The 25,738-nt window shown below is 44.6% G+C and overlaps 2 protein-coding genes across 2 annotated transcripts; one reads left to right on the forward strand and one right to left on the reverse strand.

Moving 5' to 3' along the window:
- Positions 1-183: 183 nt before the first annotated feature.
- LOC144201626 (la-related protein 4B-like) lies at positions 184-10,154 on the reverse strand. The gene is made up of 17 exons (XM_077724365.1): positions 9,349-10,154; positions 7,466-7,599; positions 6,900-7,053; positions 6,620-6,784; positions 6,434-6,512; positions 5,986-6,122; positions 5,797-5,900; positions 5,622-5,732; positions 5,472-5,525; positions 5,194-5,406; positions 4,813-4,916; positions 4,460-4,726; positions 4,293-4,317; positions 4,027-4,206; positions 3,743-3,942; positions 3,509-3,620; positions 184-3,276 (listed from the first exon to the last, which is right to left on the reverse strand). The coding sequence occupies exons 2-17, from the start codon at positions 7,544-7,546 to the stop codon at positions 3,034-3,036; spliced, it is 2,229 nt and encodes a 742-aa protein (XP_077580491.1). The 5' UTR covers positions 7,547-7,599; positions 9,349-10,154; the 3' UTR covers positions 184-3,033.
- Positions 10,155-10,715: 561 nt separating this feature from the next.
- Positions 10,716-15,108, forward strand: gtpbp4 (GTP binding protein 4). Its single transcript, XM_077724997.1, has 17 exons — positions 10,716-10,874; positions 11,484-11,654; positions 11,744-11,847; positions 11,914-12,050; positions 12,200-12,300; positions 12,378-12,470; positions 12,534-12,725; positions 12,794-12,859; positions 12,997-13,086; positions 13,154-13,264; positions 13,349-13,426; positions 13,562-13,613; positions 13,706-13,806; positions 13,883-14,080; positions 14,159-14,224; positions 14,300-14,449; positions 14,700-15,108. The coding sequence occupies exons 1-17, from the start codon at positions 10,827-10,829 to the stop codon at positions 14,850-14,852; spliced, it is 1,911 nt and encodes a 636-aa protein (XP_077581123.1). The 5' UTR covers positions 10,716-10,826; the 3' UTR covers positions 14,853-15,108.
- The last annotated feature ends 10,630 nt before the right edge of the window (positions 15,109-25,738 follow it).

The raw sequence follows: 25,738 nt of genomic DNA on the forward strand, positions 1-25,738 counted from the left end.
CTATTCAAACTATTGCTGCCAACCCTACCTGTCAAATTGATTGGACATCTATCACCGACAATATAGAAACAACCTGATTCACTATTCATAACGAGATCAGGCCCAATTTCCTGTCAGGTCAAAAAGGTCACCAGTTTTTGTTTAAATAAAGGCAAACACAGACAAAAAAAAGAGACATTCCGCTTAACAGTGCCTAAATGTTTATTTTCCAGTAAGCTACATTTATTTCCTCCAAATTGAACATCCTGACACAAATTAAATTATCTCCACGCATTTGATTCCAGTCTCACACTGAAGAACGGTCAACAAAAAAGAACCAGAGCAAAACGGGTAAAGGTGCGTTTCGACGTCCGCTAGCACGTAGGCTCACTCGCGCTAACCAAGTGAAACCACAGTGAGAGAAGAAACATTTTTCCACGGTCGCCATAACGACACCATCGTCAAAAAACGGGCCTATGCAGATGACAGCGGCCATCTTGCGAGACGAGGACCACGTTTCAATGTTCCTAAGCGGACAAACGTTAAGGCATGATCTCCAAATGTGCTTTTTTGTGGCAACCGTAAACAAAAATCGGAGACGCGGAGAAATATCGGACGGCGACGGACGTCCATTTGAACAGAATTGGACGACCGTCACCGCCGACGAGTTAAAATCAGAGAAAAATCAAACCGCTTGAGGACATTTTTTTTTCTTTTCCTGGCGTGTAAACAAGACGAACGCGCCCACATGTCAATGGAATGAAAACGAGCGTAACAGAACCAAAAATATACAGTTGGTCAAACATCACACTCCAAAAAAGTCAAATTAGAAAAAAAAAGGGTCCAAAAAGCACAACATTGAGTCATTTTTTTTCTCGTTTAAATCCTACATCCAGCTTGTTAGCAACATTAATAGATTTTTTTTAGGTACCTCTTATATTTTCTTCACTCTGAGTATTTACAACTGTACAAGCAAAGCACACACCTCAAAGTGCATAATATTTAATACAGTATCGACTGTTTGCATTTACACGTTTAACTTTCGCCCGCCAAAAAAAAACAACCTGAATCTGAACGATTCTTTTTTTTTGGTATAAAAAAGGGCAAAAAGAAAAAAAAAAACGGAAAAAAAATAAACGTTGACTTATATGCACTCTGCCTTTTGTGCCTCAATATTGTGTTTATTAGCGAAGGGGGGCGGGGCCACAAATACACTATGCTCGTCTGGTATAAAAGTTAAGGCAAAGTCACATTTCAAGTTCAAATAAAATTCAAGTTTCTCAACAAGCACTGGGTGGAAATCTTTTGCAAATTCTCAACCAAGGGGAAAAAGGTGAACGCGGAGCACAACTCGAGAAATGTGCGTCTTCTGTACGGCTTTTTTGGGGGGGGTAGCAAAATAACCGAACCATCCCAGTGCATCAGTCCTTAAAAAGAAAAAAAAAAGAACCCAGAAGTTTTCCCTCATCTTCTCTCGCTGGGATTAGCCGCGAAGCTTCGGGCGGAAGACGTCACGGTCGTGTCTGGACGTTCTAAGCCGGCGCGACGCCTTACTAGCTGCTACAAGACGCTTTTTTGTGTGACTCTATAGCGCCATCTACCTTCAACACGAAATAAAACAACCCAAAAGCCGAGAAAAGCCACGGCCCCATCGTTTCCTCGTCCGCCGTCATCCAAACACTTGCAATCTTTCATCATAAAGGCTCACCTAGCGCAGGTATTAGTGACATCCGTAGGGAAGACGCTAGCGACGCCAACAAAGTTAGATCCTCATTTTCTGGTCTGCTGTCATCTGAATTCTAGCAGGCTTCCTTTAACAACAACAAAAAGATACTTCAAGACCTTTCTAACGCAACTTGGGAGTCAAATCGTCAATGGAAAGCAAATGAGGCATTTCGTGAACGCGAGAAACGCACAAAGTCGTAAAAGTTCCTCCCAATTGGACCTTACAGTGCTCGGCTAACCGCTATTGGAACGAATGCCGCTAACAAAGCTCCACGCGCCATCCTCGTCTACCGACGTCAAACGCCTTCCGTCAAAATTCTGGATAGAGACGCCTAATAATTGGCCGCATTTTCCGTCAAATTATCTACGCCTTTCAAATGTCGCTAGCCCAACGAAAGACGCTAACAAAGTCGCGAGCGCGCTCTTCCTCGTTTACTGTCGCACCCAACTCCCCACAAAAAACCTCCTATGAAGGATGTGAAAGGCCTTAGAAACGTCTCGCTAACGTGACAAAGGGCCGATGAACGCAGATGTAAAAAAGGCTATGAAAGGAAAAACAAAAGATACAAAGCAAAAAAACAAAAACACCCACCGCCAATGTTTTCCTATCGCTCACAGTGTCGCTTAGGCCAAGGGTTGCGAATTCTGGGGATTCTGGGAATTTGACCACCTTCTGTAAGGAGAAACGAGAAGGGGCATAGAACGGACTGATGTCCAATCGTGCGGCTCTTAAAAACCAAATTAAAACTCTCCAAGTGAGTTTACCACTCGTAGACGTCCGATCCGTCTCAAGTGGGAGTGCGGTGGCGATTAAACGGACGTCGATTCCCACTTTGAACGGACCGGAGATCTACTGCCGTCAACGGCCATCGGTGCGCTCATTTTCTAATCGCATTTTTTTTGCCTTTTTTTGTTTACATTTTTAATAGGGGGTCGCGTCTGAGAAAACTAAATCAAGTCGCCGTTCTATGCCCGCCGTTGGCATTAAAAGTCTGTGTTTCCCGAGTTTTCGCCACCCCGCTGCCGAAATGAGTGATCGTTAAAATAAAAGGAAAGAGTTTGGGTCGGGGGAGGGGCGGGGTCATCCAAGCGGGAAGGTAAAAAAGAAATGAGACGGTGCTTTTACGTGCACAGTAAAGTGCTTTTCGTCTGCGAGCCCTGATCCGGAAAACGGCTTTTCCCATTTGCCCGCGTCGGAGGAGAAGAAGAACGGAGTAGCCCTGGTGGCGGAAGGAGGGAAGGAAGGAAGGAAGATGGAGGGAGGATGAAGAGGAGGAAGAAGAGGAGGAGGAGGAGCAGGAAGGAAGGGGAGGTCACCCCAGGCCCTCCTTACTGAGGGGATTTGGGTGGGGGCGGCGAGGCCCAGCGGCCCGTCGGTCGGCGGCCGTCCCGCGGGGGTCTCCCCTTGGACGTCGACGAGCACGTCTCAGCGTCGCCGGGGCACTTCCTCTCCTCGGCCGGCGGGTCGGCGCCCGCCGGCTTGGCTTCCTTGGGGGTGGAAGACTGCGTGGTCGGGTTGGGGGGCTCCTTGGCCCGCTGGCAGATCTCGGCGTAGGAAGGCTTCCTCTGCTCCTGAAGGCGGGACAAACACTTTAGCACCAAAAAGTGATGTTGCATTGCTTTCCACAAATGTGCTATAAGTGCAATCAGTGGATTAAGAGCCAAATATAGCTTGGGGCCGTACACAGGATCGAATACCTTACGATAGAGGATATTTACTACTGTTACTTGACAACTATCCAGAGCAATAGACCTGAACTGAAGGTGTATAATTATCAATAAGTTGATGACCAAGCAAACTAACCGTAGCAGCGCCGTTGACTTGCACCGACTTGCTGGTTGTAGACAGAGTACCGGGAACTCGCTCCACCAATGGCGGAACCTCCTTGGGCTTCACCTCGGATACCCTCGCATCCCTGAAATGGAGAAAAAACAATCATGGGTAAAAAGACCCACTGCAGTGAAATTGATGTGGACCTGATACTCGATGAGACGGGGACATCACGAGTCCAATGCTATTATTCAAGGTGGTTCTTACTCTGCCGGGATGGAAGGAGGCGGTGGCGAGGAGACGGCGGGAGCCCAGCTGGACGCCGCCGACTGGGTAGGCGTGGCGGGCGAAGACATGTAGCCCGCGGGCATCGCAGAGGAGGACGTGGCGGAAGGGGGGCTCCGGAGAGGCTCTTTGGGGCCGACCGACGAGGGGGTCGCTCCGGGACTGGAGTCCGCGCTAGCATTCTGTAAAATGCGTTTGCGCAAAATTGGTCTCCGAGAAAAATGGGAACAACCCTTAAACTTATTTTTAAAAAGCAAAGTACGTACTCGGTCTTTGGGGGTGGTGGTGGCGGCGGCGGCGCCGCCGGACAGCCGGTTGTCGAAGATGTCCTCGCTTTTCAGATGTCCGGCGGCTCCGGGCAACGGGGGGAAGCTGGACATGCCCAACTCGAAGCTCGGAGACGGCGCTTTGGGTGCGGGCGGCGGCGGCGATTGAGCCGTCACTCGCTGGTCACGCAAAAGTCATTTCATGTTCAATGGCGGGCGGCAACGCCACAAAATAAAATGGCATCTTAAATTTGAAAAGGACTTACTGTAAACTTTTCGTCCCTCTTTTTCCTAGAAAAAAAAAGCAACAATATCTTGATTATTTGTCTGTCTTGTTACTGCAACCAAGAAATTTCCCAAATACGGGATGCAATACAATTCTAATCTAGTCTATTTTTGGGAGTATGTCATAATACTAGTGGCAGCAGGTTACCTTCCTCGGCCCATTCCCAGGGAAGAGTAGTCGGCGGCGCCAAAGTCGGACACTCGGCCGGTGCCCGCCGTCTCCCGGCGAGGAAAGGCGGCGGTGGCCGAGGGCAACCTACTCCTAGGTTGGCTGACGGGAAAGCGCGCGGGGGGGCTACTGCGGATGCCGTTCAGTCTGTCGCTGGGGAAGCTGGGAAAGAGGCCGGGGCTCTCCAGGAGACCCGTGCGCTCGGCGGTGGTAAGCCCCGGCCTCAGGTGCGGCTTGCTGTGGTTTCTGCGGGAGCAAAAGGGCAAAGGGAAATGGCGTTTTCGCCTCGGAAAAAGCAGATGGCGTTCTCGGCGAGGAAGTTGAGTGCCCACCTGGTCCGGGGTGAGTGGTGTCGTACGCTGACGGGAGTGGTCGCTGGTTTGAACGTGGCTGATGTGAACCCATTGATGAATTGGTTGTTGTGAAATGGAGCAACCTAAAAAAAATTAAAAATCTTTAGTGATACACAATTTTTGTGTGCATGAATTGAGTTTGATACTAATGAACATATAGATGTAAATATTTAAGGTTATACCCAAAGACTAATTTCCATCTTCATATAAACGCTCACCCTTGAAACTTTCACTGAATTTCAATGAGTTTAACGCTTCAATACATTCGATCTGTTTCAGCCAAGTGAATGAATATATTGGCCTATTATTTCACTGTACGTAATTTGTTGAGTTTTGACGCCGACACGGACAAATTGTTACCAGCGCGGGGTCGATGAAGCTGTGCGTGGCTGACCAGGCCTGCGGCGTGATGAGGCTGTAGAGGGGGAACTGCTGCTGGGGGCTGTACACCGGCGGGATGTAGTAAGACGCCGCCGTGTAACGCTGCTGCGCGTACGGGTTCACCTCCACTGGCCGGTAGCCGTTCTTTGGCATGAACGTGTTGAGGGCAATCGCCTTTGCTTTTATTCTTGCCTGCCACAAAGAAGACACACCACGCCGTCACAAACTATGGACCATGTTCATTCGACGGCGCTCACCTTGATAGGCTTCCCTTGAAAGGTTTTCACTTCCTCACGGAGGTACTGATATGCCTAAAACAAGAAAACACAACATTTAATTCAGAGAACAGACAGATTAACACTAGGGGTGTCCATTGACGATGACAGAGTGCCGAGCGCTGCTTTTACCTGTTGTGCATCTGCTTCTGACTCAAAGGTGATGAACCAGTTGTCGTTGTAGGCAAATTCACAGTTGATGAACTTCGGTAGACTGTCTCCCTTAAAAAGAGCCTCCACCTCCTGGAGGGGGGAGAAAAACGTTCAACTGTAAAATTCACTCTGCCCACCACCCGTTTGCACTCACGTCAACGGGCGTGCTCTCTGGAACTTCTCGAAGGATCACGATGCAGCGGTTCTGGTTGGGCCGCACCTTCTCTCCCTTCTCGTCCACCTGGACCAACGGCAGGGCTGGAAAAGAAGGTCAACACCCGGATGGCTGAGCAAGCTGGAAGCGGGAAGCGGGCCCGTGCCGGCTCGCTCTCGCCACACTCACAGCGTAAAATGTCCACGATGAGCTCCATGTCCGTGCTGAGTTTTTTGATGTGATCCAGGTTGGCCACCGTCACGATTGGCACGTACTGGTCGCTGTCCATTTGCGAGATGAGGTAAATGTCACTGGCCAGGTTCTCCCTGGGAGACACGGAGCACAACACGGGCTTGCTAAATCTGCTGAGCGGCAAAGCGACCTCATCGTTGATGTGGCAAGCAGATTCCTTTTCCTTATTTGGTTCTGGTGACTGACAGTTTGACTGGGAATGCCGGCAGCGATAATTCTGTCACTGCCGATGACAGCTAAATACCGTATTTATTCCAGTATAACTTAATTGGTGACTACAAATTGGTATTTTCAGGTTACGTATTTTTTATATGCACTAGATAAAAAAAAGACCCAAGTTACAAAAAGCAACTTTTACTTTTTTAAATTCACGAGCAGCACTCACCGAGAAAGACAAAACTCTAGAGCTTTTTTCAGGTGCTCCCTCAAACTTTCCTGGGGATTTTCAGGCTGGGAATCGCTCACTGTAATACACAAAAATACTTCAATCATTCAACCTCAGTGTTGGCTTGTCGTAGTTTGCTGGAACCGTCAACAGGGGCCAACCAGCGAGGGGCAACATCTTTCCTACCGTCGGGCTCTTGCTCGGAGAAGCCCGGGTAGGCCGGCTCCGTGGCGCCGGCCGCGGCGGAGGCAGGGGGCTGGGCCGACGACATTAGCGGCGTTGGCGGAGGCTCATCGGGTTGAGATATTAGTGGCTCTTGGAAAACGTCGTCCTCTTCGCTGGCTTTGTAGCCTCCATAGAAAAAAGAAAAGATCAACCAGTTAATGATGTATGGAAAACCTTCAAAAACAGAGCCTCTTATTTGGTTTATCTGTTTTTTTTAAACAAGAGGGGAGGCCGGGCCAACCTTGCGTGCCGGGCTGAGTGGAGCTCTCGCAGCCATCCTTCCATGTCCTCAGGGTCGCTGCACAGCTGTCGGCACCGCCGCTGGGGTCCACACTAAATACGCGGGTGGCCCATGCTTTGGCATTGGGGTTGAGGTCCGAAACCTTGGCGGAATCCTGGGGGCGGAACACCAGATGACACTCGCCTTCCGTTCGAGAATTTTGCCACTGGACGCTAACGGTGAGCCGTAACTCATCCAAATTGCATTACAATATTTCTCAAAATTTGCTCCTAAAACCAACAGACCAAAAAAGTAAACCCTGAATGCCTCAAAATGTAGCAAAAGGGAGCCAAAAATAAAAAAGAAGTGACCTATAAGAACTTTGAAACTAAGGCTAATCTTAATCTGTCAATGCCAATAAAGCCCCCAACTCATTTTGAGTGGGCGGGGCCAATAACCTTTGTTCTCATTCAAAATGAATTGGCGCCATCAATGACATCCAACAGAAAATAGCGAAACATCCTTTGTCAGCAATAGTATTAAGGGTAGCGCAAAATCCAGCGTGGTCATTTCGATGTTCCACGTACCAAATGAGTGCTGTCCTTGGCCTCTTGTACTTGCTGCACCTGTGGTTCAGCGACAACCTTTGTGTCCTGGTCAGAAGTCATGAGCCGTCTGCTTTTTGGCTCCTCAGGGAGAAGACGGTGTGGCAGCGAGGGGTCTACGGCGCACCGCCAAGGACCAACAAAACAACAACAGAGGGAAAAAAAGAAAAAAAAACTCATCAGGGCAAGGTTTACTGACTGCTGCGCCTTAACAAGAAATCAAGCACACATCTGTTAAAACAAAAAGTATGCGTGGAGATCTTGGTAACCTTTGCAATTTTATTGATAGTTGCATAATCGATGAATAGATACGCAGTGGGCGGACGCGGCCTTCGAGCTCACATTGATTATAATGACAGTGTGAGAGAAGACAAACCCACTGAACGGCCCATTAATCGGACAATGATCTAAATCAATACAGTGACTATTTTAACCAATGGGGGCGCTTTGAAGAAGCCGCTAGCTAGCGAGCTAACCGCAACCAACCGGGACAATCCAACTTAGCTCATTTTGGGCCTTTGACGGCAGTTATACAATTATTAACGTGATTTTTGGACCATACAACTCATGTTAAAAAAATGTACAAAAAAACTACTAATCTTAAAATATCAGTTTAAACAGAATTTAATCAAATGGTGACCTGTGAATCCTGAATTAAATTTCTAGAATTTTGGGAATATAAAATAACAGCAAGAAGACAATCTTTTGCCAATTTAATATTTGTCCACCGACGCTGGTCACCATTCAAAAATCAAGCCCCGGGCCTCTTCTGCAACTTGACGGGTGGCCTATTGCTGTTAAAAAATGCTGCTAGGTTTTCCCCGAACGAGGTTGCTCGCCAAACTGGTCCTTAGAGAAGGACCATGTTTATCTGTTGACAGTAAGTAAACTGCAGAACCCCTCCCCCCAACACACACACAAACTAAAGAGTTTTATTTAAATTGTTGATTGACCAATTTATTTGATTATGTATGATATATCTTTTTGAGGGGTCTCTGAATCGTAAATATTTTCTAATTGTTTCATTTCCTCATACTATTTTGATTGATGCTTTATTTTTTTGGACAATGTTGACTTCATATTTTCTAAAATCACTGCATTTTGGCTTCCAGACTCAAAAATTCCCTCTAATTAATATAAGAGATTTTTGTGTTTTGTCAAAAGATGACAATTCCCAAAAAGCTTATTTTTTAAACAAATTGACAGTTTTTATAGTTTTAGGACTTCCTAACAGTATATGTTGACTATACGTTTGCTGTAGTACAAATAATGGGACAAACGCCCAAAATTTGATGGCAAAAGTAACTAAAAATGTGGTTTAAAATAAGAATAAATTCATTGCTGATTAAAATAATGACATGCTTCAATTTGTGGGATGCAGGCTGTAACAATAGGTGGTAAGGGACATTTAATATCGTGTAAGGCAGATGTAAGAACTTTAAATAATATTTCTAAATGCTGTATTACAGTTTAATCACAACAACGTCAGGGTTATAAACGGGTTTGCCGGAATCAGCATTGCAGTTAAATGAGACAAACGTCGTGTTTTGATAAGACAAGAAAACCACAATACAACATATCTCTGTTCAGACGGCGACATTAAACCACAGACAATACATGATTGGAGTAATAACAGAATGCGGTAAAGTTAAGGGAGCAGCCGCGGTGTGGTTAGCGTTTGTATCCAATGGAAGATGGCGACCTCCGGCGTGATTTAGCCCGATTCCCCCAACCCCCATCGAGCTAATATTTGGCTAGCGTTTCAAGCTAACTTCACTATTGCCAATAAACATTTGTTTTGTTATTGAAACAAGTGTTGCTTTTGTACCTACTTTAATGGTTCAAATAAAAAGGTTGCCACTCACCTGTCAACTCTCGCTGTCCGATAATCAACAAACACAGATGGTGGGGAGGAGAGTCTGTGCAGCGGCAGAAGACAGGAGACGTCGGGGTTTGGATTGAGGCCTACACCTGATGTCTGGGGCTAAATGCGCAGGGTATTAACTAGCAGGTAATGTCGAACACACTCGCTGTTTATAATCGTTGCAGGCCACCGGGCATCCACACTGACGATTATCCGACCTTTAGGCAAGTCGTAACAAGTCAGCCGACACGTCCCAAAATAGATTTATTCCCCCACCCACCCCCCGAAAAGTGAGGTATAGCCTACCAGCACTGCGCGCTAGTTAGCAAGGGAAGCTAGGTAGCTAACTAGCTTAGCCCGCTGCCTTCCCAACTTAGTGCAGTCGTGCTTAATAAATCTGGTGCCTATACAATTTCAACGCGAGGTAATATATCCAAAACGCTCGGCAATATCGACTTCGGAATATGGGATAATTTAAGAGAACCGGTTACATCCGAGGAATAAAGGTGTCACGGTTTCCGACTGGGTAGATACTCTCGACTCCCGAAAAGATATGAGAGGAGGATTCTGGAATGGAGAAGTCGCCGTTTCCTTTCCCTTTCGCCTTTCATCAAAAGATCGTCTATGTAGATAAGACCATTAATTTTCCCAACAACACTTAAGTCGTCCACAAGTTTAGAACATCTCAAAATGAGTCAAAAATCAAAATTAAATACAACATTTTTTGTAACGGGTGAACTGAAGACAATTAAATCACTCAAATGTTATCAATACCGATGACAGCTGTTGCGTTGAATTGCCTGCTAAAGAGTCGATGCTCTTCGTTTTTGCACATCTCTGATTCAGGGCAAACCCCACAGCTTTCGCGGGGGGGCTCGCGCATTCGACCCGCCTTTTTCTTGACCACGGCTGTCAGCCGCTAGCTCTAATTGGCTACTTTTTGCAAGCCGTGCACGCGGACCCACTCGTGATCCGGCAGCAAGGCGTGGCCTTTTCAAGACTCAGTCGCCGATTGGGTGCCATCTTACGGCCGCAGATCATAACAAACTTGTTGCTCGTTTGAATGCACAAAACCGATTATTATCCATCAATAAATTCTATGACAACAAGTGAAATTAAAGATATTCAAAATGATCACTCATCTAAACCCTAACCCTTGGTCAAATAATCAGTTTTGCAGTTGCTTTCCTAGAAATAATAAACGCAGTACTAATTTAGATTCACTGAGAAAAATCGTTTCTATATGTCTTTTTTGTTCAAATTGAATAAAACAAGATTAAACTGAACTGAATCGTGTTTTTTTAAGTGAAACCCCTACAATTTCACATTGCATTGTCCATATTTTACCACAGAGGGGCGATGTCTAAAGCTAACAGAGCTTTGCAAGCAAGCGTAATTTCCGGCTATGTCATAGCACGCAAGCAGCCATTCCTTCTTTTTCTGTCGTGCTGTCTCCGGACTACAACGTGTGCCGACAAAATGGCAATGTACAATTTCAAGAAAATCATGGTGGTTCCCACCGCCAAGGTAAGTGACCCGTGATGTGTTATACATTTTATAGTGTTCTCTTTTGAACCAAACCACACATGAAAATGGACATAAAAACCACCCAAGACAACTCGGCTGGACAGCACATGCGGGGAAGAGAAATCTCCCCCCGAGTGAAATTATTAGTGAAAATGTATCTTGGGGGAACTAAACGCAATTGAAACCAAGCCCCACCGAATTATCGCTAACTTTAATTTAGTTGTCTTGACGACTTAAGGTTTGGTATAAAAATGCGTGTTACAAGTTAACTCTTTCGCTCCCAATGTCGTATTCGGGAAATTTCATTGTGACAATAGCAAAAAGGGGGAATACAGAAAAAAACACAGTTACAAGTTAGACAGTACAGTAGCAAAGGCTGCAGAACAACAAAGTACAAAGTGTTATTGCATTGTATTACGGTTGACTAACATTGGGTAATAACAATGATAGTACTGAGTTTTCTGAATTCCCAATGCAAGTATTTTCAACATTATGAACGGTGGATTTCTACCATAATTTAGCTCTGCCATCATTTTGAAGTCACTTGCTGAATTGTTTCATAGCATCTTTACTTATTTTTTTATTTTTGTTGTTGTGGGCACTCCTCAGGAATTTATTGACATCACCTTATCCAAAACTCAACGGAAAACACCCACGGTGATACACAAGCATTACCAAATCCACCGCATCCGACACTTTTACATGCGCAAGGTGAAGTTCACCCAACAAAACTACCACGACCGTCTGACGCAGATCCTCACAGACTTCCCTAAACTGGATGTAAGTAAAAAATATGGATTTAAAAAAAAAAACATCAACCGATTGATGGCCTAAGACGAGTTTCTCAAACGTTGCTCTATTTTCTGCAGGACATCCACCCGTTCTACGCCGACCTGATGAACGTGCTTTACGACAAGGATCATTACAAGCTGGCCTTGGGGCAAATCAACATCGCCAAGAATTTAATCGACAAGTACGTCCGTCGATGAACTTGGCTCGGTGGGGACATTAGCAGCTAAAGTTTCTATTTTTGTTTTAGTGTGGCCAAGGATTACGTCCGCTTGATGAAGTATGGAGATTCGCTGTATCGATGCAAGCAACTGAAGCGAGCCGCTATGGGTCGCATGTGTACCATTTTGAAGCGCCAAAAGTCCAGTTTGGAGTATCTGGAACAAGGTACGTCTACGTATTGGCATGACCAATGACAAGTTACGTTCAATTTTTTTAAAAGTCTGCATCCTTAGTACACGATGACTAAAATAATACTGTCTTTTGATTGGATTGCGCTCACAAACACGACTGAGCTATTTCTCATCCTTTTGCAGTACGTCAACATCTCTCCCGTCTGCCTTCCATTGACCCCAACACCAGGACCCTGCTGCTGTGCGGGTACCCCAATGTGGGAAAGTCCAGTTTTATCAACAAGGTCATCTTTTTGGACATCACCTATGAGTTAAAATATATACAAATTCAGACCCTTCTAACAGATAACTCCATCTTCAGGTGACACGAGCAGATGTGGACGTGCAGCCTTACGCTTTCACCACCAAGTCGCTCTTCGTGGGTCACATGGATTACAGATACCTGCGTTGGCAGGTGAGGCGTAGACCAGTTGACGGCGGCGGGTGAACGAACGTTGACGTGGGCTTTTCCGTCTAGGTGGTGGACACCCCGGGGATCCTGGACCACCCTCTGGAGGAACGCAACACCATCGAGATGCAGGCCATCACGGCCCTGGCCCACCTGCGATCTGCCGTCCTCTACGTGATGGACGTGTCGGAGCAGTGCGGACACACGCTTCCGCAGCAACTGGAGCTCTTCAACAGCATCCGTCCGCTCTTCGTCAACAAGGTAGCCGGCCCGACGCGCTCTCTTCCCGGCCGTTGGTCGCCCATTTCAACCGCGCTCTATGCACGCAGCCGCTCATCGTGGTGGCCAACAAATGTGACGTGAAGAAGATCGCCGAGCTGCCCGAGGAGGACCAGGTATGTCGTTACTCCTTGTTAGTGGAGCTCAGGGAATGTCATATAAAAAAATAATTCATTTTGTGCCCTAGGCAGTGTGTGTATCCATTTTATATGGATTATTATATATGTTAAAGTGTGCCTTTTTTCCCTGGCAGAAAATTTTTTCAGACTTAGTTGCGGACGGCATCTCCGTCATCGAGACGAGCACGCTGACCGACGAGGGCGTCATCGAGGTCAAGAATGAGGTGAGGTGCCATTTTTGACCACCGGTAGGCGTCCTTCCGTTTGAAGTGCATTGTTGGCCCCCTTCAGGCTTGTGACCGGCTCCTGGCCGCCCGTGTGGACAGCAAAATGAAGGGCAAGAAGGTGCACGACGTCCTCAACCGGCTCCATCTGGCCCTTCCCACCAAGAGGGACAACAAGGTGGGACCACTTGGGCAGCAGAGAACCCTCCCCTGAAAGAGGCGTCGTCCACGTCTAATCTCAAATGGCATTTCTCCTTTGTAGGAGAGGCCGCCATTCATCCCGGAGGGATTTTTGATGCGCAAAAGAGCCATGGTTGTGGGCACTCCCAAACGCAAACTGGTAACAAGGCATTTTTAGTTTAGCCTTGACTTTTTGTGGCAATTTTTCCTTTAGTTTGAACAAAGGAGCACAAAATAATTGCAATTCCGGAACAAAAAAAAATGACATGGTTTAATCCCATTTTTTTTCTTCCAGGAGAAAGATCTGGAGCAAGAGTTGGGTGACGACTACACTTTGGACCTTCAGAGTGAGTGTCTCTCCATCACGCGTCGTCCTCGTCATAAGAGACCAACCGGTTGGCCTCGGTCCTAACCGGACGCGTCTTTGTCTCCCCGTCAGAATACTGGGACCTGATGAACAACGATGAGAAAAACGACAAGATCCCCGAGGTTTGGGAAGGCCACAACATCGCCGACTACATCGACCCCACCATCATGAAGGTCAGTGACCGCCTCCCGGGGGTGACGGAACGCCGCCAGGTCGGAGAAGTGAAAGCGGCCGGCCATCCGTTGACAGAAACTGGAGGCCCTGGAGATGGAGGAGGAGCTGAAGGAGCGCGCCGGCGAGTACGACTCGGACGAGGAGAGCGAAGACGAGGAGATGCGGGAGATCCGAGCCCTGGCCCGCCAGATCCGCGAGAAGAAGCACCAGTACATCTTGCGCTCCAAAGAGAAGGACGTGCACGCGCCACGCATGCCCAGGACCGCCACCAAGGTAGGCCAATCGGCGCCGAGCTACCGCGACCAACGGCAAGTCGCAAACAAACAGAAGAAAAAAACGCTTTCCCCGCAGGTGGAGAGGAAGACGTTGGAGAAAGAGATGGGCGACCTCGGCCTGGACATGAGCGGCAAAAACGACGTGAGCTTCTTGGCCTCGGCCATCTTTCTGGGACTCGCCAATCTGTTTTTGAACTTCTATTTTTCTTTTTTGCAGAGTCACTACGCTCAGCAGGCCCGCCGCTCTCGCAGCGTCACCAGGAAACGAAAACGCGAAACTTCGTTGGCGGCCCCGCCGCTTTCCAAGACCCGCAGCCAGAGTGCCTCACGACCTCCACGAGACCAGTCCGGATTGCGGGATCCCAAGGTACGCCGCCAGGGGGCGAGGGGCTCAAATTATTATGATTTTTATGAAGGCTGCGGATTTAAAAAAAAAACTATTTCCACAATATTTAAGCACTGATGGTAGCAAAACATTATGCTAGCTGTCACAGGAAGCTAACTTTAAGCTAGCCTGATTCTACTAGCAACTAAAGCTCGAAAGAACATTCAATTGAATAATGTATGACAATTGGAAATATTTTGCATTTAAATGCTTTTTTTCCCTGGTGTTTCAGATGATGAAGAAGACCAAAAAGATGATGAAGAACTCTCAGAGAGGAATGAACCGGGAAGGCAAGAAGGGCGAGGCGGACCGTCACGTCTTCGACCTGAAGCCCAAACATTTGCTGGCGGGAAAGAGGAAGTCGGGATCCACCAGTCGTCGGTAAACGGGAGGTTAGAAGACCCCGGCGCAAGGCCGGACCACTTTTTCAATTTCTTATGGCCATCCTTGATGCGCAAATTTATTGAATATATCCACCATAAAAAGATGACGAGTATATTTAAATTGAAATACAGGCATCAAATGGTTAAATCTTATTGTTTTTTTTTTTTGTTAAACAACTTGAGGATGTTCACGGTTGCTTTTCTTCACGTTGTTTCTACAAATGTGAAAAATATGACAATACAGCAAATCCCACTGCACCTTGTGTACTCCCATGATTTCTTTATTTGTTGTTTTTAATAATCTTTCATGCCACTTTATCTGACCATTTGGTTCAAAAAATGCCTACATTGTTTCACAAGCTATTTCACGAAATATATAATATATCAAATATCTGATTCTAGATAAATCTATCATCTAAACTAGGTTAATATGGAATATTCAATTGGATGCATAGGCTATTCCCAGTCTGTCCTCAAGGTGGCGACAGAGCACAGCAGACGCGCCCGAGTCCCAGATGGAGCGTCAATTTAAAACATTTTAAAAACATATTTTTCATCCGATTCCGACCTTGAAAAATGGATTGAACGTGATTGGGCTCGATTTCCCATCACGTCATCGAACATCCCTATCATTAGAAACAAAATTATTGACTTATTATTGATGTATTTTCATTCAAATTGTACTGATTCATATCCATGCCTTTTTTATGTTAAAAATGGACTTCTGAAGCTTAACCAATCATGCTTCAGGACTTTAATTTGAAAAATAAAATTGAAATAATATTATTCATAGTCCAACGAGTTGCCCCTTTTTTATTCTCAATGCACATTTCCAGCTTGAAAAGAAACACAAATAGTGCAAAATTTATCAACGAGGTGCCGAGTGGACTGGTGGCAAAAATAAACTGTGATTAATCGGCTATCAAAATAATGCTTTGTGGCATATGGACACACACACACACACTCACACATGCGGACTCGTGTATTATCTCGCCCTGCAGACGCAGATGACTCGTGACATTTCAACGTGGAAAAATTGAGATTTTATTTGACCAGTAAAACCAGCACACACTAACCCGCCCTCCAACCCTCCCTCCACTAACGCCACACACACTCACACACTCAATTAACCCCAGTCAAGTGCTGCCTGAGGCGGATGGAAAAAAAATAAAAATAAAAAAGTGAGCTAATGTTAGCCCGTGGCATGTTTGTCCAAGATTTGCTTCATTTTGCAGCCATTTTTCAATTCTTCCTAATGTGAACACACAATCTGCACATTTTCAATCACAACCAGATTTTATTCCAAAAAGTGGATTGGCTGTCTAATATTGTCCAAAATTGCAAAAAAAATATCACTTTCAAAAGCGTTGACATCCAGACAACATTTTGTGTGAAAAAAATGTCCTGCCGGCACTTAAAGTCAAAAGCTTTCTCCTGTCGCCGGGTGTCAAAATGCGTCCGAAAAGAAGGCGTAAACAGAAACGGCGCTCATAAAATGTGGGATATAAAAAAGGCGGCGTTTGCCTTGAGACATTTTTTACCTTTTGACGCTCCATTTCGCTGACCTTCCGCTTTTTGTTCCCCCCTTTTCTTTTTTAACGCTCGCCTTGTAACGGCTCAATCTGGAGCCCCGGATGGCTTTTGATTGAAAAGTTCCGCAAGGTGACGAACGGCGGCGACCTTGGTCGCCCGGCCGCAGTTGGACTACGGCAGGGCGGATGTCTTTATAGCTTATTTGGCCACGGCGGCCCAGACTTCCCGCCAGGCCATCTTTAACGCAAAATCAATAGGCTTATCGCTCAAGTCGTAAAAGCGGGAATGAGCACTTTTGACGGCATAAAACGGGATGTGCTTTTGTCTTTAGCACAAAAACCTTCCACGAGGAGGGCACCAAAAAACATGCATGCTAGGCTAATTGGATGCTAACTTGTCCCTGGCCACTTTTCTGATTCGTTGTTTGTCTTGCTGTGGACTGCGATTGGCTGACCACCAATTCTGGGTGTCCCCCATAGTTGAGTGGGATGAGCTCCAGCACCCCCTTGTAGGACACTAGTATTGTGCAAAGGCTTGCTTTTTATGAAAAGCTACATTTTGTGAAATAGTTTGAAATGAAAGCCTAGTCTTATGGGATGTGCTATGCCTTTATATTAAATTAAAAGCCTTTGTTGTCATCAATATAGTATAATGAAATGGGTGAAATATAATTCAACCAAGGTGCTCTTAAATGGGTCAAAATGGTCAAAAGTTTGCACTTTGATGGCCCATATTTTCAATAGGTCAAAAGAAAAAGTTTTGAATTGGCTCTTAAGAGTTTATAGCAGGCAGATTTTTTGTTTTGCAAGCCATTGGTTCAAACATAGGTAACAAGGTTGAAATAACGGGGGTTGGGTCACTGTGGGGGAGGAGGGGGGAGCTTTTGGTTCCAGAAATCCGGCCGGCATCTTCTGGGCTGACAAACTTGAAGCAACGGGGGTTGGGCTGTGACAAGCACCTGATGCCGATCCACTGATTGCACTCGCAGCACACTTAGTATTGAGGAAAACTTTGCTGTTCATGAAAAGCTACATTTTGTGGAATAGTTTCAAATGAAAGCCTAGTCTTATGGGATGCTATGCCCTTATATCAAATTAAAAGCCTTTATTGTCATCATACACAACTTCTTATAGCGAAATGGGTGAAATATAATTCAACCAAGGTGCTCTTAAATGGGTCAAAATGGTCAAAAGTTTGCACTTTGATGGCCCATATTTTCAATAGGTCAAAAGAAAAAGTTTTGAATTGGCTCTTAAGAGTTTATAGCAGGCAGATTTTTGTCTTGCAAGCCATTGGTTCAAACATAGGTAACAAGGTTGAAATAACGGGGGTTGGGTCACTGTGGGTGAGGAGGGGGGAGCTTTTGGTTCCAGAAATCCGGACGGCATCTTCCGAGCTGACAAACTTGAAGCAACGGGGGTTGGGCAAGAGAAGCACCTGAAGCCGATCCACTAATTGCACTCGCAGCACACTTAGTATTGTGGCAAGCTTTGCTGTTCATGAGAAGCTACATTTTGTGGAATAGTATGAAATGAAAGTCTAGTCTTATAGGATGCTATGCCTTTATATCAAATTAAAAGCCTTTGTTGTCATCAATATAGTATAATAAAATGGGTGAAATATCATTCATAAAAGTTGCTCCTGAATGAGTCAAAATGGTCAAAAGTTTGCACTTTGATGGCCAACGTTTGAAATAGTTCAAAAGAAAAAGTCTTGAATTGGCTCTTGACAGTTTATAGCAGGCAGATTTTTGTCTTGCAAAGCCATCCAGCACATACATAGGTGACAAAGTTGAATCGACGGGGGTTGGGCCACTGTGGGTGAGGATAGGGGGGAGCTTTTGGTTCCAGAAATCCGGACGGCACCGACAAACCGAGCTGACAAACTTGAAGCAACGGGGGTTGGGCTGTGACAAGCACCTGAAGCCGATCCACTGATTGCACTCGCAGCACACTTAGTATTGAGGAAAGCTTTGCTCTTTATGAAAAGCTACATTTTGTGCAATAGTTTCAAATGAAAGCCTAGTCTTATGGGATGCTATGCCCTAATATCAAATTAAAAGCCTTTATTGTCATCATACACAACTTCTTATAGCGAAATGGGTGAAATATCATTCAACAAAGGTGCTCTTAAATGAGTCAAAATTGTTAAAAGTCTGCACTTTGATGGCCCACATTTTCAATAGGTCCAAAATAAGTCTTGGACCGGCTTTGACACTTTATACCAGGCACATACTTTGCAATCTGGCACATACATAGGTGACACAGTTGAATCGACGGGGGTTGGGCCACTGTGGGGGAGGAGGGGGAAGCTTTTGGTTCCAGAAGTCCGGACGACACCGTCAAACCGAGCTGACGGAGAAACTTGAAGCAACGGGGGTTGGGCTGTGACAAGCACCTGACGCCGATCCACTAATTGCACTCGCAGCACACTTAGTATTGAGGAAAACTTTGCTGTTCATGAGAAGCTACATTTTGTGGAATAGTTTCAAAAGAAAGCCTAGTCTTATGGGATGCTATGCCTTTATATCAAATTAAAAGCCTTTGTTGTCATCAATATAGAATAATGAAATGGGTGAAATATCATTCATACAAGGTGTTCTTGAATGAGTCAAAATGGTCAAAAGTTTGCACTTTGATGGCCAACGTTTGAAACAGGTCAAAAGAAAAAGTTATGAATTGGCCCTCGACAGTTTATATCAGGCAGATTTTTGTCTTGCAACCCATTGGTTCAAACATAGGTAACGGGCTTGAAATATCGGGGGTTGGGTCACTGTGGGGGAGGAGGGAGCACACTTAGTATTGTGGAAAGGATAGCTCTTCATGAAAACCTACATTTTGTAGAATATATATGAAATTAGATCTCATATGTATATTCTCTTAATTTGTTTATGCATTATTGTTTTTCTTACTTTTTATACATATAGCATATTTACTCAAAAAGTGAATCTTTGATATTGTAATCATATCTAACATCTTATTTCTCTTTTAAAAGTCTTCTACATTGTGTAATAATCATAAATTTGATATTAAGGAGTCAACACTAAGTGCTTTTACACTATGAACCATCATATTTTATTAAAATTGCATATAACTTGGGAGCACATACATATTTACATGTAAAATTTGGTAAGCAATTTTAATTTTTTTTTAAACTGTCATATTTGCTGAGCATTTCCAAGGCGCACAAGCACAAAATATGTCTAAATCTCATTTTTACATCAAATGATTTGTTTATTCATTTCTAAACGTACTGGAATGCAATAAAGAAACCCGGCCGCCATTTTCCCGTTTTGCACCAAAGTCAATTGATTCCCAAGTGTCCTTTCATATCTTCTTAATGGATGCAGTTTACCAAGCTAATTAATTAGCAATTATGAGCTAACTGGGTTCATTGACGAGCCCCGTTAGCGCTTGCTAGCCTCCAATAAATGCTTATTAGCCACTGTGCGTTGCTAAGGAGCGCGACGCTTGTTAAGAAATCTGTAATGAGCTTCATCTCGTTTACAAGATCAGGATCATGTTTTTTCGTGGCTGCCGTTTAAAGCGCTAAGCGTCTCATCCAGCTAAAGTGGAAGGGTTAGCAACAAATATACGCCGTCGACTGTCGTCAATTTGGCGTTTGTTAAAAACGCCGTCATTTTCGGCCTCCCAATTCCCTATCCAACATGTACGACCTATGTAGCATGTAGCATTAGCATTTACACAATAAACACAAAATCAAATCAAGTTTTATTTTTATCTTATTGACTGAATTGTGTTCATTCGCTGCCACCCTACAACGCCTAAAAAATTGGACCTCTCTGAGGGATAAACATCACAGATGTCAGATTCGGAGCTCCGCCCTCCCTTTTGATGGATGTTGCTCATATGATGGCCGTTAAACATATGGAAAATTTCCAATGGCAAAATCCATAATGTGATTTTGCGGAATGTCAACTGGCGTGGGCGTATCGATCCTCACAGGTAACTAAATTCCCCGCTGGTGGAAGGCCCCGAGCGCGGGTGGCGGCCAGATATATCGCTCTCTGTCGGGGGGGCTTGAGCTTCCTGTTTAGCCCACCTGTCACATGAATCAAGCCAATTGTGCGACGGTGGCGGCGACGGCGGCCTCGTAAACGCAAGGTCGCCCGGTGCCGACGCCCGATGGATGGATGGAGATATAAAGGCCTCGTATAGATGGCGGCGAGGCCTCGGATCAGCGCAAACATCACCTTGAGCTGGATCCGGCACCCCCGCCCTCTCTTTTATCACTTGTTGCCATGACGGCGACGGACAGACGCTTTACGCTAACGCTAAAACACTAAAAAAACAGTGAAAAGTAGTGAATAAAATGGGCCCACAATATTGTGGACGTCCTCTCTCTGTAAATTGACTGGCTACCATCGACGGCACTAGATGTCAAATCTATTTAAACCGAGTTATTACTTCAATGCGCACTATTTGCAGACAATCCTGCCAGTTTAGAAGTGACTTGGATTAACCCCAAAATCATCAGAAAGCCCCTCAAAAATTTACCAAAATGATCATATAAGAGGCCGGAAATTGAACCTTAATACACAGGATGCAAGCCATGAGTGCCCCCCCCCCCCAATGACGCTTTATCAATGTATTTTTTTCCAGGCATCAAGTTTAGGTCCAAACCATTGTTTTCCTACTGAAAATATTTCTTAAAAATTGGTTTTCTTTGAAAATTGAACAATATCAATAAGAAAATGGAAACATAAGGTCTGACGAAATTGAATTGAATTGAATGCTTTTATTGTAATTTTCTCATGGTATCAATATAATGGAATTTAGAAAAATAAACCGTTATTGATTCAATCACTTCCTACTTTGGGCGAACTATGGCTTGCCAGCCAATCATAGGGCACGATACAACAACAACAACGGGGCAGCTCATTACTTTCTATGACTTCAGGTGCTCGGGCTGAGCGCACTGTACCTCGGACCAGTTGCTCGTCATTCAGGTAAAACAATGATTATAACATTTATTTTAATAACATACGAGTTGCTTACTAGTTATAATAAACAAGTGCGGGTTTATTTTGAAGTGAAGAGTTGTGCGTTTATTTTGAGGAAGAGCTGTGGTCGCCACGTTGAGCTCCGGTAAGCAAGCAAGCAAGCAAGTTAGCAAACAAGGGTTAAGGCTAAACCTCAATAATAAATTATAATGTTATTTTCGCTGAATTATGTCGTGTTCGCGTATTATTAGGAACAAATCGGCGTTATTAACGTGATTGTTATTGTTATGGGGTTTAAACTGTCTTTTGTGTGTAAATATCACGCTAATTAGTGATTAGCACGAGGCTAGCGGTAGCCGCGAGTGGCTAATCGCTACGCTAGCAGAGTTCAAGTAGTGCCCTGGTTTCAAAGTGAAGGCCCGGGGGGCAAATCTGGCCCACCGCGTCATTTTGTGCGGCCCGAGGAAGAATCAATAGTGCCGACGTTCTTTTTTAGGAAATAAGGCTGTATTGGGCGGCCAAATCGCTCCTGGGGCTCCAGGTTTTTCTTCCAACCGATTTAGAGAGGAAACCAAACTCTGTCTCTGTCTCCTTTTCAGCATTGGCCCAAAAGTTCACGCACGGACATCTTCTTCCTGGTGGACAGCGGCTTGACTTGGAGCGCCCTGCGGATTTCTGGACACTTTTTTTCCCGGGGGGTTTTGGACCCTTTTTCCCCCTGCAGATTTTTGGACACTATTTTTCTTTCCCAGGGGACTTTTGGACACTTTTTGAACACTTTTTTTCCCCTGTGGATTTTTGGACACTTGGGACTATTTTTCTGTCCCTGTGGACTTTTGGACACTTTTTGGACACATGGGACTATTTTTCTGTCCCTGTGGATTTTTGGACAATTTTTCTGTCCCTGTGGATTTTTGGACAATTTTTCTGTCCCTGTGGATTTTTGGACACATGGGACTATTTTTCTGTCCCTGTGGATTTTTGGACACATGGGACTATTTTTCTGTCCCTGTGGATTTTTGGACACATGGGACTATTTTTCTGTCCCTGTGGATTTTTGGACACTTTGGACAATTTTTCTGTCCCTGTGGATTTTTGGACACTTTGGACAATTTTTCTGTCCCTGTGGATTTTTGGACACATGGGACTATTTTTCTGTCCCTGTGGATTTTTGGACACATGGGACTATTTTTCTGTCCCTGTGGATTTTTGAACACATGGGACTATTTCTCTGTCCCTGTGGATTTTTGGACACTTGGGACTATTTTTCTGTCCCTGTGGACTTTTGGACACATGGGACTATTTTTTTCCCCCATGTGGATTTTTGGACACTTTTTTTCCCCATGTGGATTTTTGGACACTTTTTCCCCCATGTGGATTTTTGGACATTTTTCCCCCATGGGGATTTTTGGACACTTTTCCCCCATGGGGATTTTTGGACACTTTTTTCCCCATGTGGATTTTTGGACACTTTTTTCCTCCATGTGGATTTTTGGACACTTTTTTCCTCCATGTGGATTTTTGGACACTTTTTTTTCCCCATGTGGATTTTTGGACACTTTTTCCCCATGGGGATTTTTGGACACTTTTTCCCCATGGGGATTTTTGGACACTTTTTTCCCCCTATGTGGATTTTTGGACACTTTTTTTTCCTCATGTGGATTTTTGGACACTTTTTTTCCCCATGTGGATTTTTGGACACTTTTTTTCCCCATGTGGATTTTTGGACACTTTTTTCCCCATGTGGATTTTTGGACACTTTTTTTCCCCATGTGGATTTTTGGACACTTTTTTCCCCATGTGGATTTTTGGACACTTTTTATCCCCATGTGGATTTTTGGACACTTTTTTGAGACTTTTCCCCATGTGGATTTTTGGACACTCTTTGCCCATGTGGATTTTGGACACTTTTTCCCCATGTGGATTTTTGGACACTTTTTCCCCATGTGGATTTTTGGACACTTTTTCCCCATGTGGATTTTTGGACACTTTTTCCCCCATGGGGATTTTTGGACACTTTTTTCCCATGTGGATTTTTGGACACTTTTTATCCCCATGTGGATTTTTGGACACTTTTTTGAGACTTTTCCCCATGTGGATTTTTGGACACTTTTTTGAGACTTTTCCCCATGTGGATTTTTGGACACTTTTTTGAGACTTTTCCCCATGTGGATTTTTGGACACTTTTTCCCCATGTGGATTTTTGGACACTTTGGACTATTTTTCTGTCCCTGTGGACATTTGGACACTTTTTTTCCCCATGTGGATTTTTGGACACTTTTTCCCCCATGGGGATTTCTGGACACTTTTTTCCCCCATGTGGATTTTTGGACACTTTTTTTTCCCCCATGTGGAATTTTGGACACTTTTTCCCTATGGGGATTTTTGGACACTTTTTCCCCATGGGAATTTTTGGACACTTTTTCCCCATGGGGATTTTTGGACACTTTTTTCCCCCATGTGGATTTTTGGACACTTTTTCCCCCATGGGGATTTTTGGACACTTTTTCCCCCATGGGGATTTTTGGACACTTTTCCCCCATGGGGATTTTTGGACACTTTTTTTCCCATGTGGATTTTTGGACACTCTGGACTATTTTTCTGTCCCTGTGGACATTTGGACACTTTTTTCCCCATGTGGATTTTTGGACACTTTTTCCCCGTGGGGATTTTTGGACACTTAGGACTATTTTTCTGTCCCTGTGGATATTTGGACACTTTTTTTCCCCATGTGGATTTTTGGACACTTTTTTTTCCCCATGTGGATTTTTGGACACTTTTTCCCCATGTGGATTTTTGGACACTTTTTTTTCCCCATGTGGATTTTTGGACACTCTGGACTATTTTTCTGTCCCTGTGGACATTTGGACACTTTTTTCCCCATGTGGATTTTTGGACACTTTTTCCCCGTGGGGATTTTTGGACACTTAGGACTATTTTTCTGTCCCTGTGGATATTTGGACACTTTTTTTCCCCATGTGGATTTTTGGACACTTTTTTTTCCCCATGTGGATTTTTGGACACTTTTTCCCCATGTGGATTTTTGGACACTTTTTTTTCCCCATGTGGATTTTTGGACACTTTTTTTCCCCATGTGGATTTTTGGACACTTTTTCCCCATGTGGATTTTTGGACACTTTTTCCCCATGTGGATTTTTGGACACTTTTTCCCCATGTGGATTTTTGGACACTTTTTCCCCATGTGGATTTTTGGACACTTTTTCCCCCCATGTGGATTTTTGGACACTTTTTCCCCCATGGGGATTTTTGGACACTTTTTCCCCCATGGGGATTTTTGGACACTTTTCCCCCATGGGGATTTTTGGACACTTTTTTTCCCCATGTGGATTTTTGGACACTTTTTCCCCATGTGGATTTTTGGACACTTTTTTTCCACATGTGGATTTTTGGACACTTTTTATCCCCATGTGGATTTTTGGACACTTTTTTGAGACTTTTCCCCATGTGGATTTTTGGACACTTTTTCCCCCATGGGGATTTTTGGACACTTTTTCCCCCATGGGGATTTTTGGACACTTTTCCCCCATGGGGATTTTTGGACACTTTTTTTCCCCATGGGGATTTTTGGACACTTTTTTCCCCCATGGGGATTTTTGGACACTTTTTTTCCCCCATGTGGATTTTTGGACACTTTTTTCCCCATGTGAATTTTTGGACACTTTTTTCCCCATGTGGATTTTTGGACACTTTTTTCCCCATGTGGATTTCTGGACACTTTTTTCCCCATGTGGATTTTTGGACACTTTTTTCCCCATGTGGATTTTTGGACACTTTTTTCCCCATGTGGATTTTTGGACACTTTTTCCCCATGTGGATTTTTGGACACTTTCCCCCATGGGGATTTTTGGACACTTTGGACTATTTTTCTGTCCCTGTGGACATTTGGACACTTTTTTTCCCCATGTGGATTTTTGGACACTTTTTCCCCCCATGGGGATTTCTGGACACTTTTTTCCCCCATGTGGATTTTTGGACACTTTTTTTTCCCCCATGTGGAATTTTGGACACTTTTTCCCTATGGGGATTTTTGGACACTTTTTCCCCATGGGAATTTTTGGACACTTTTTCCCCATGGGGATTTTTGGACACTTTTTCCCCCATGTGGATTTTTGGACACTTTTTTTCCCATGGGGATTTTTGGACACTTTGGACTATTTTTCTGTCCCTGTGGACATTTGGACACATTTTTCCCCATGTGGATTTTTGGACACTTTTTCCCCATGTGGATTTTTGGACACTTTCCCCCATGGGGATTTTTGGACACTGGACTATTTTTCTGTCCCTGTGGACATTTGGACACTTTTTTCCCCATGTGGATTTTTGGACACTTTTTCCCCTTGTGGATTTTTGGACACTTTCCCCCATGGGGAT

This window comes from Stigmatopora nigra, chromosome 9 (assembly GCF_051989575.1).
Source record: "Stigmatopora nigra isolate UIUO_SnigA chromosome 9, RoL_Snig_1.1, whole genome shotgun sequence".
NCBI classification, from domain to species: Eukaryota; Metazoa; Chordata; class Actinopteri; order Syngnathiformes; family Syngnathidae; genus Stigmatopora; species Stigmatopora nigra.

Bases quoted from the DNA above. Each gene is read 5' to 3' on its own strand.
- LOC144201626 (XM_077724365.1), bottom strand. From the start codon at position 7,546: ATGACTTCTGACCAGGACACAAAGGTTGTCGCTGAACCACAGGTGCAG. The intron at 4,917-5,193 runs GTAACAATTTGT...AATTTTTTTTAG, and splicing joins GCTTCATCGACCCCGCGCTG to GTTGCTCCATTTCACAACAA. The intron at 3,277-3,508 runs GTTAGTTTGCTT...TCCCGCCTTCAG, and splicing joins AAGTCAACGGCGCTGCTACG to GAGCAGAGGAAGCCTTCCTA.
- gtpbp4 (XM_077724997.1), top strand. From the start codon at position 10,827: ATGGCAATGTACAATTTCAAGAAAATCATGGTGGTTCCCACCGCCAAG. The intron at 12,726-12,793 runs GTAGCCGGCCCG...CTATGCACGCAG, and splicing joins GTCCGCTCTTCGTCAACAAG to CCGCTCATCGTGGTGGCCAA. The intron at 13,427-13,561 runs GTAACAAGGCAT...TTTTTCTTCCAG, and splicing joins GCACTCCCAAACGCAAACTG to GAGAAAGATCTGGAGCAAGA.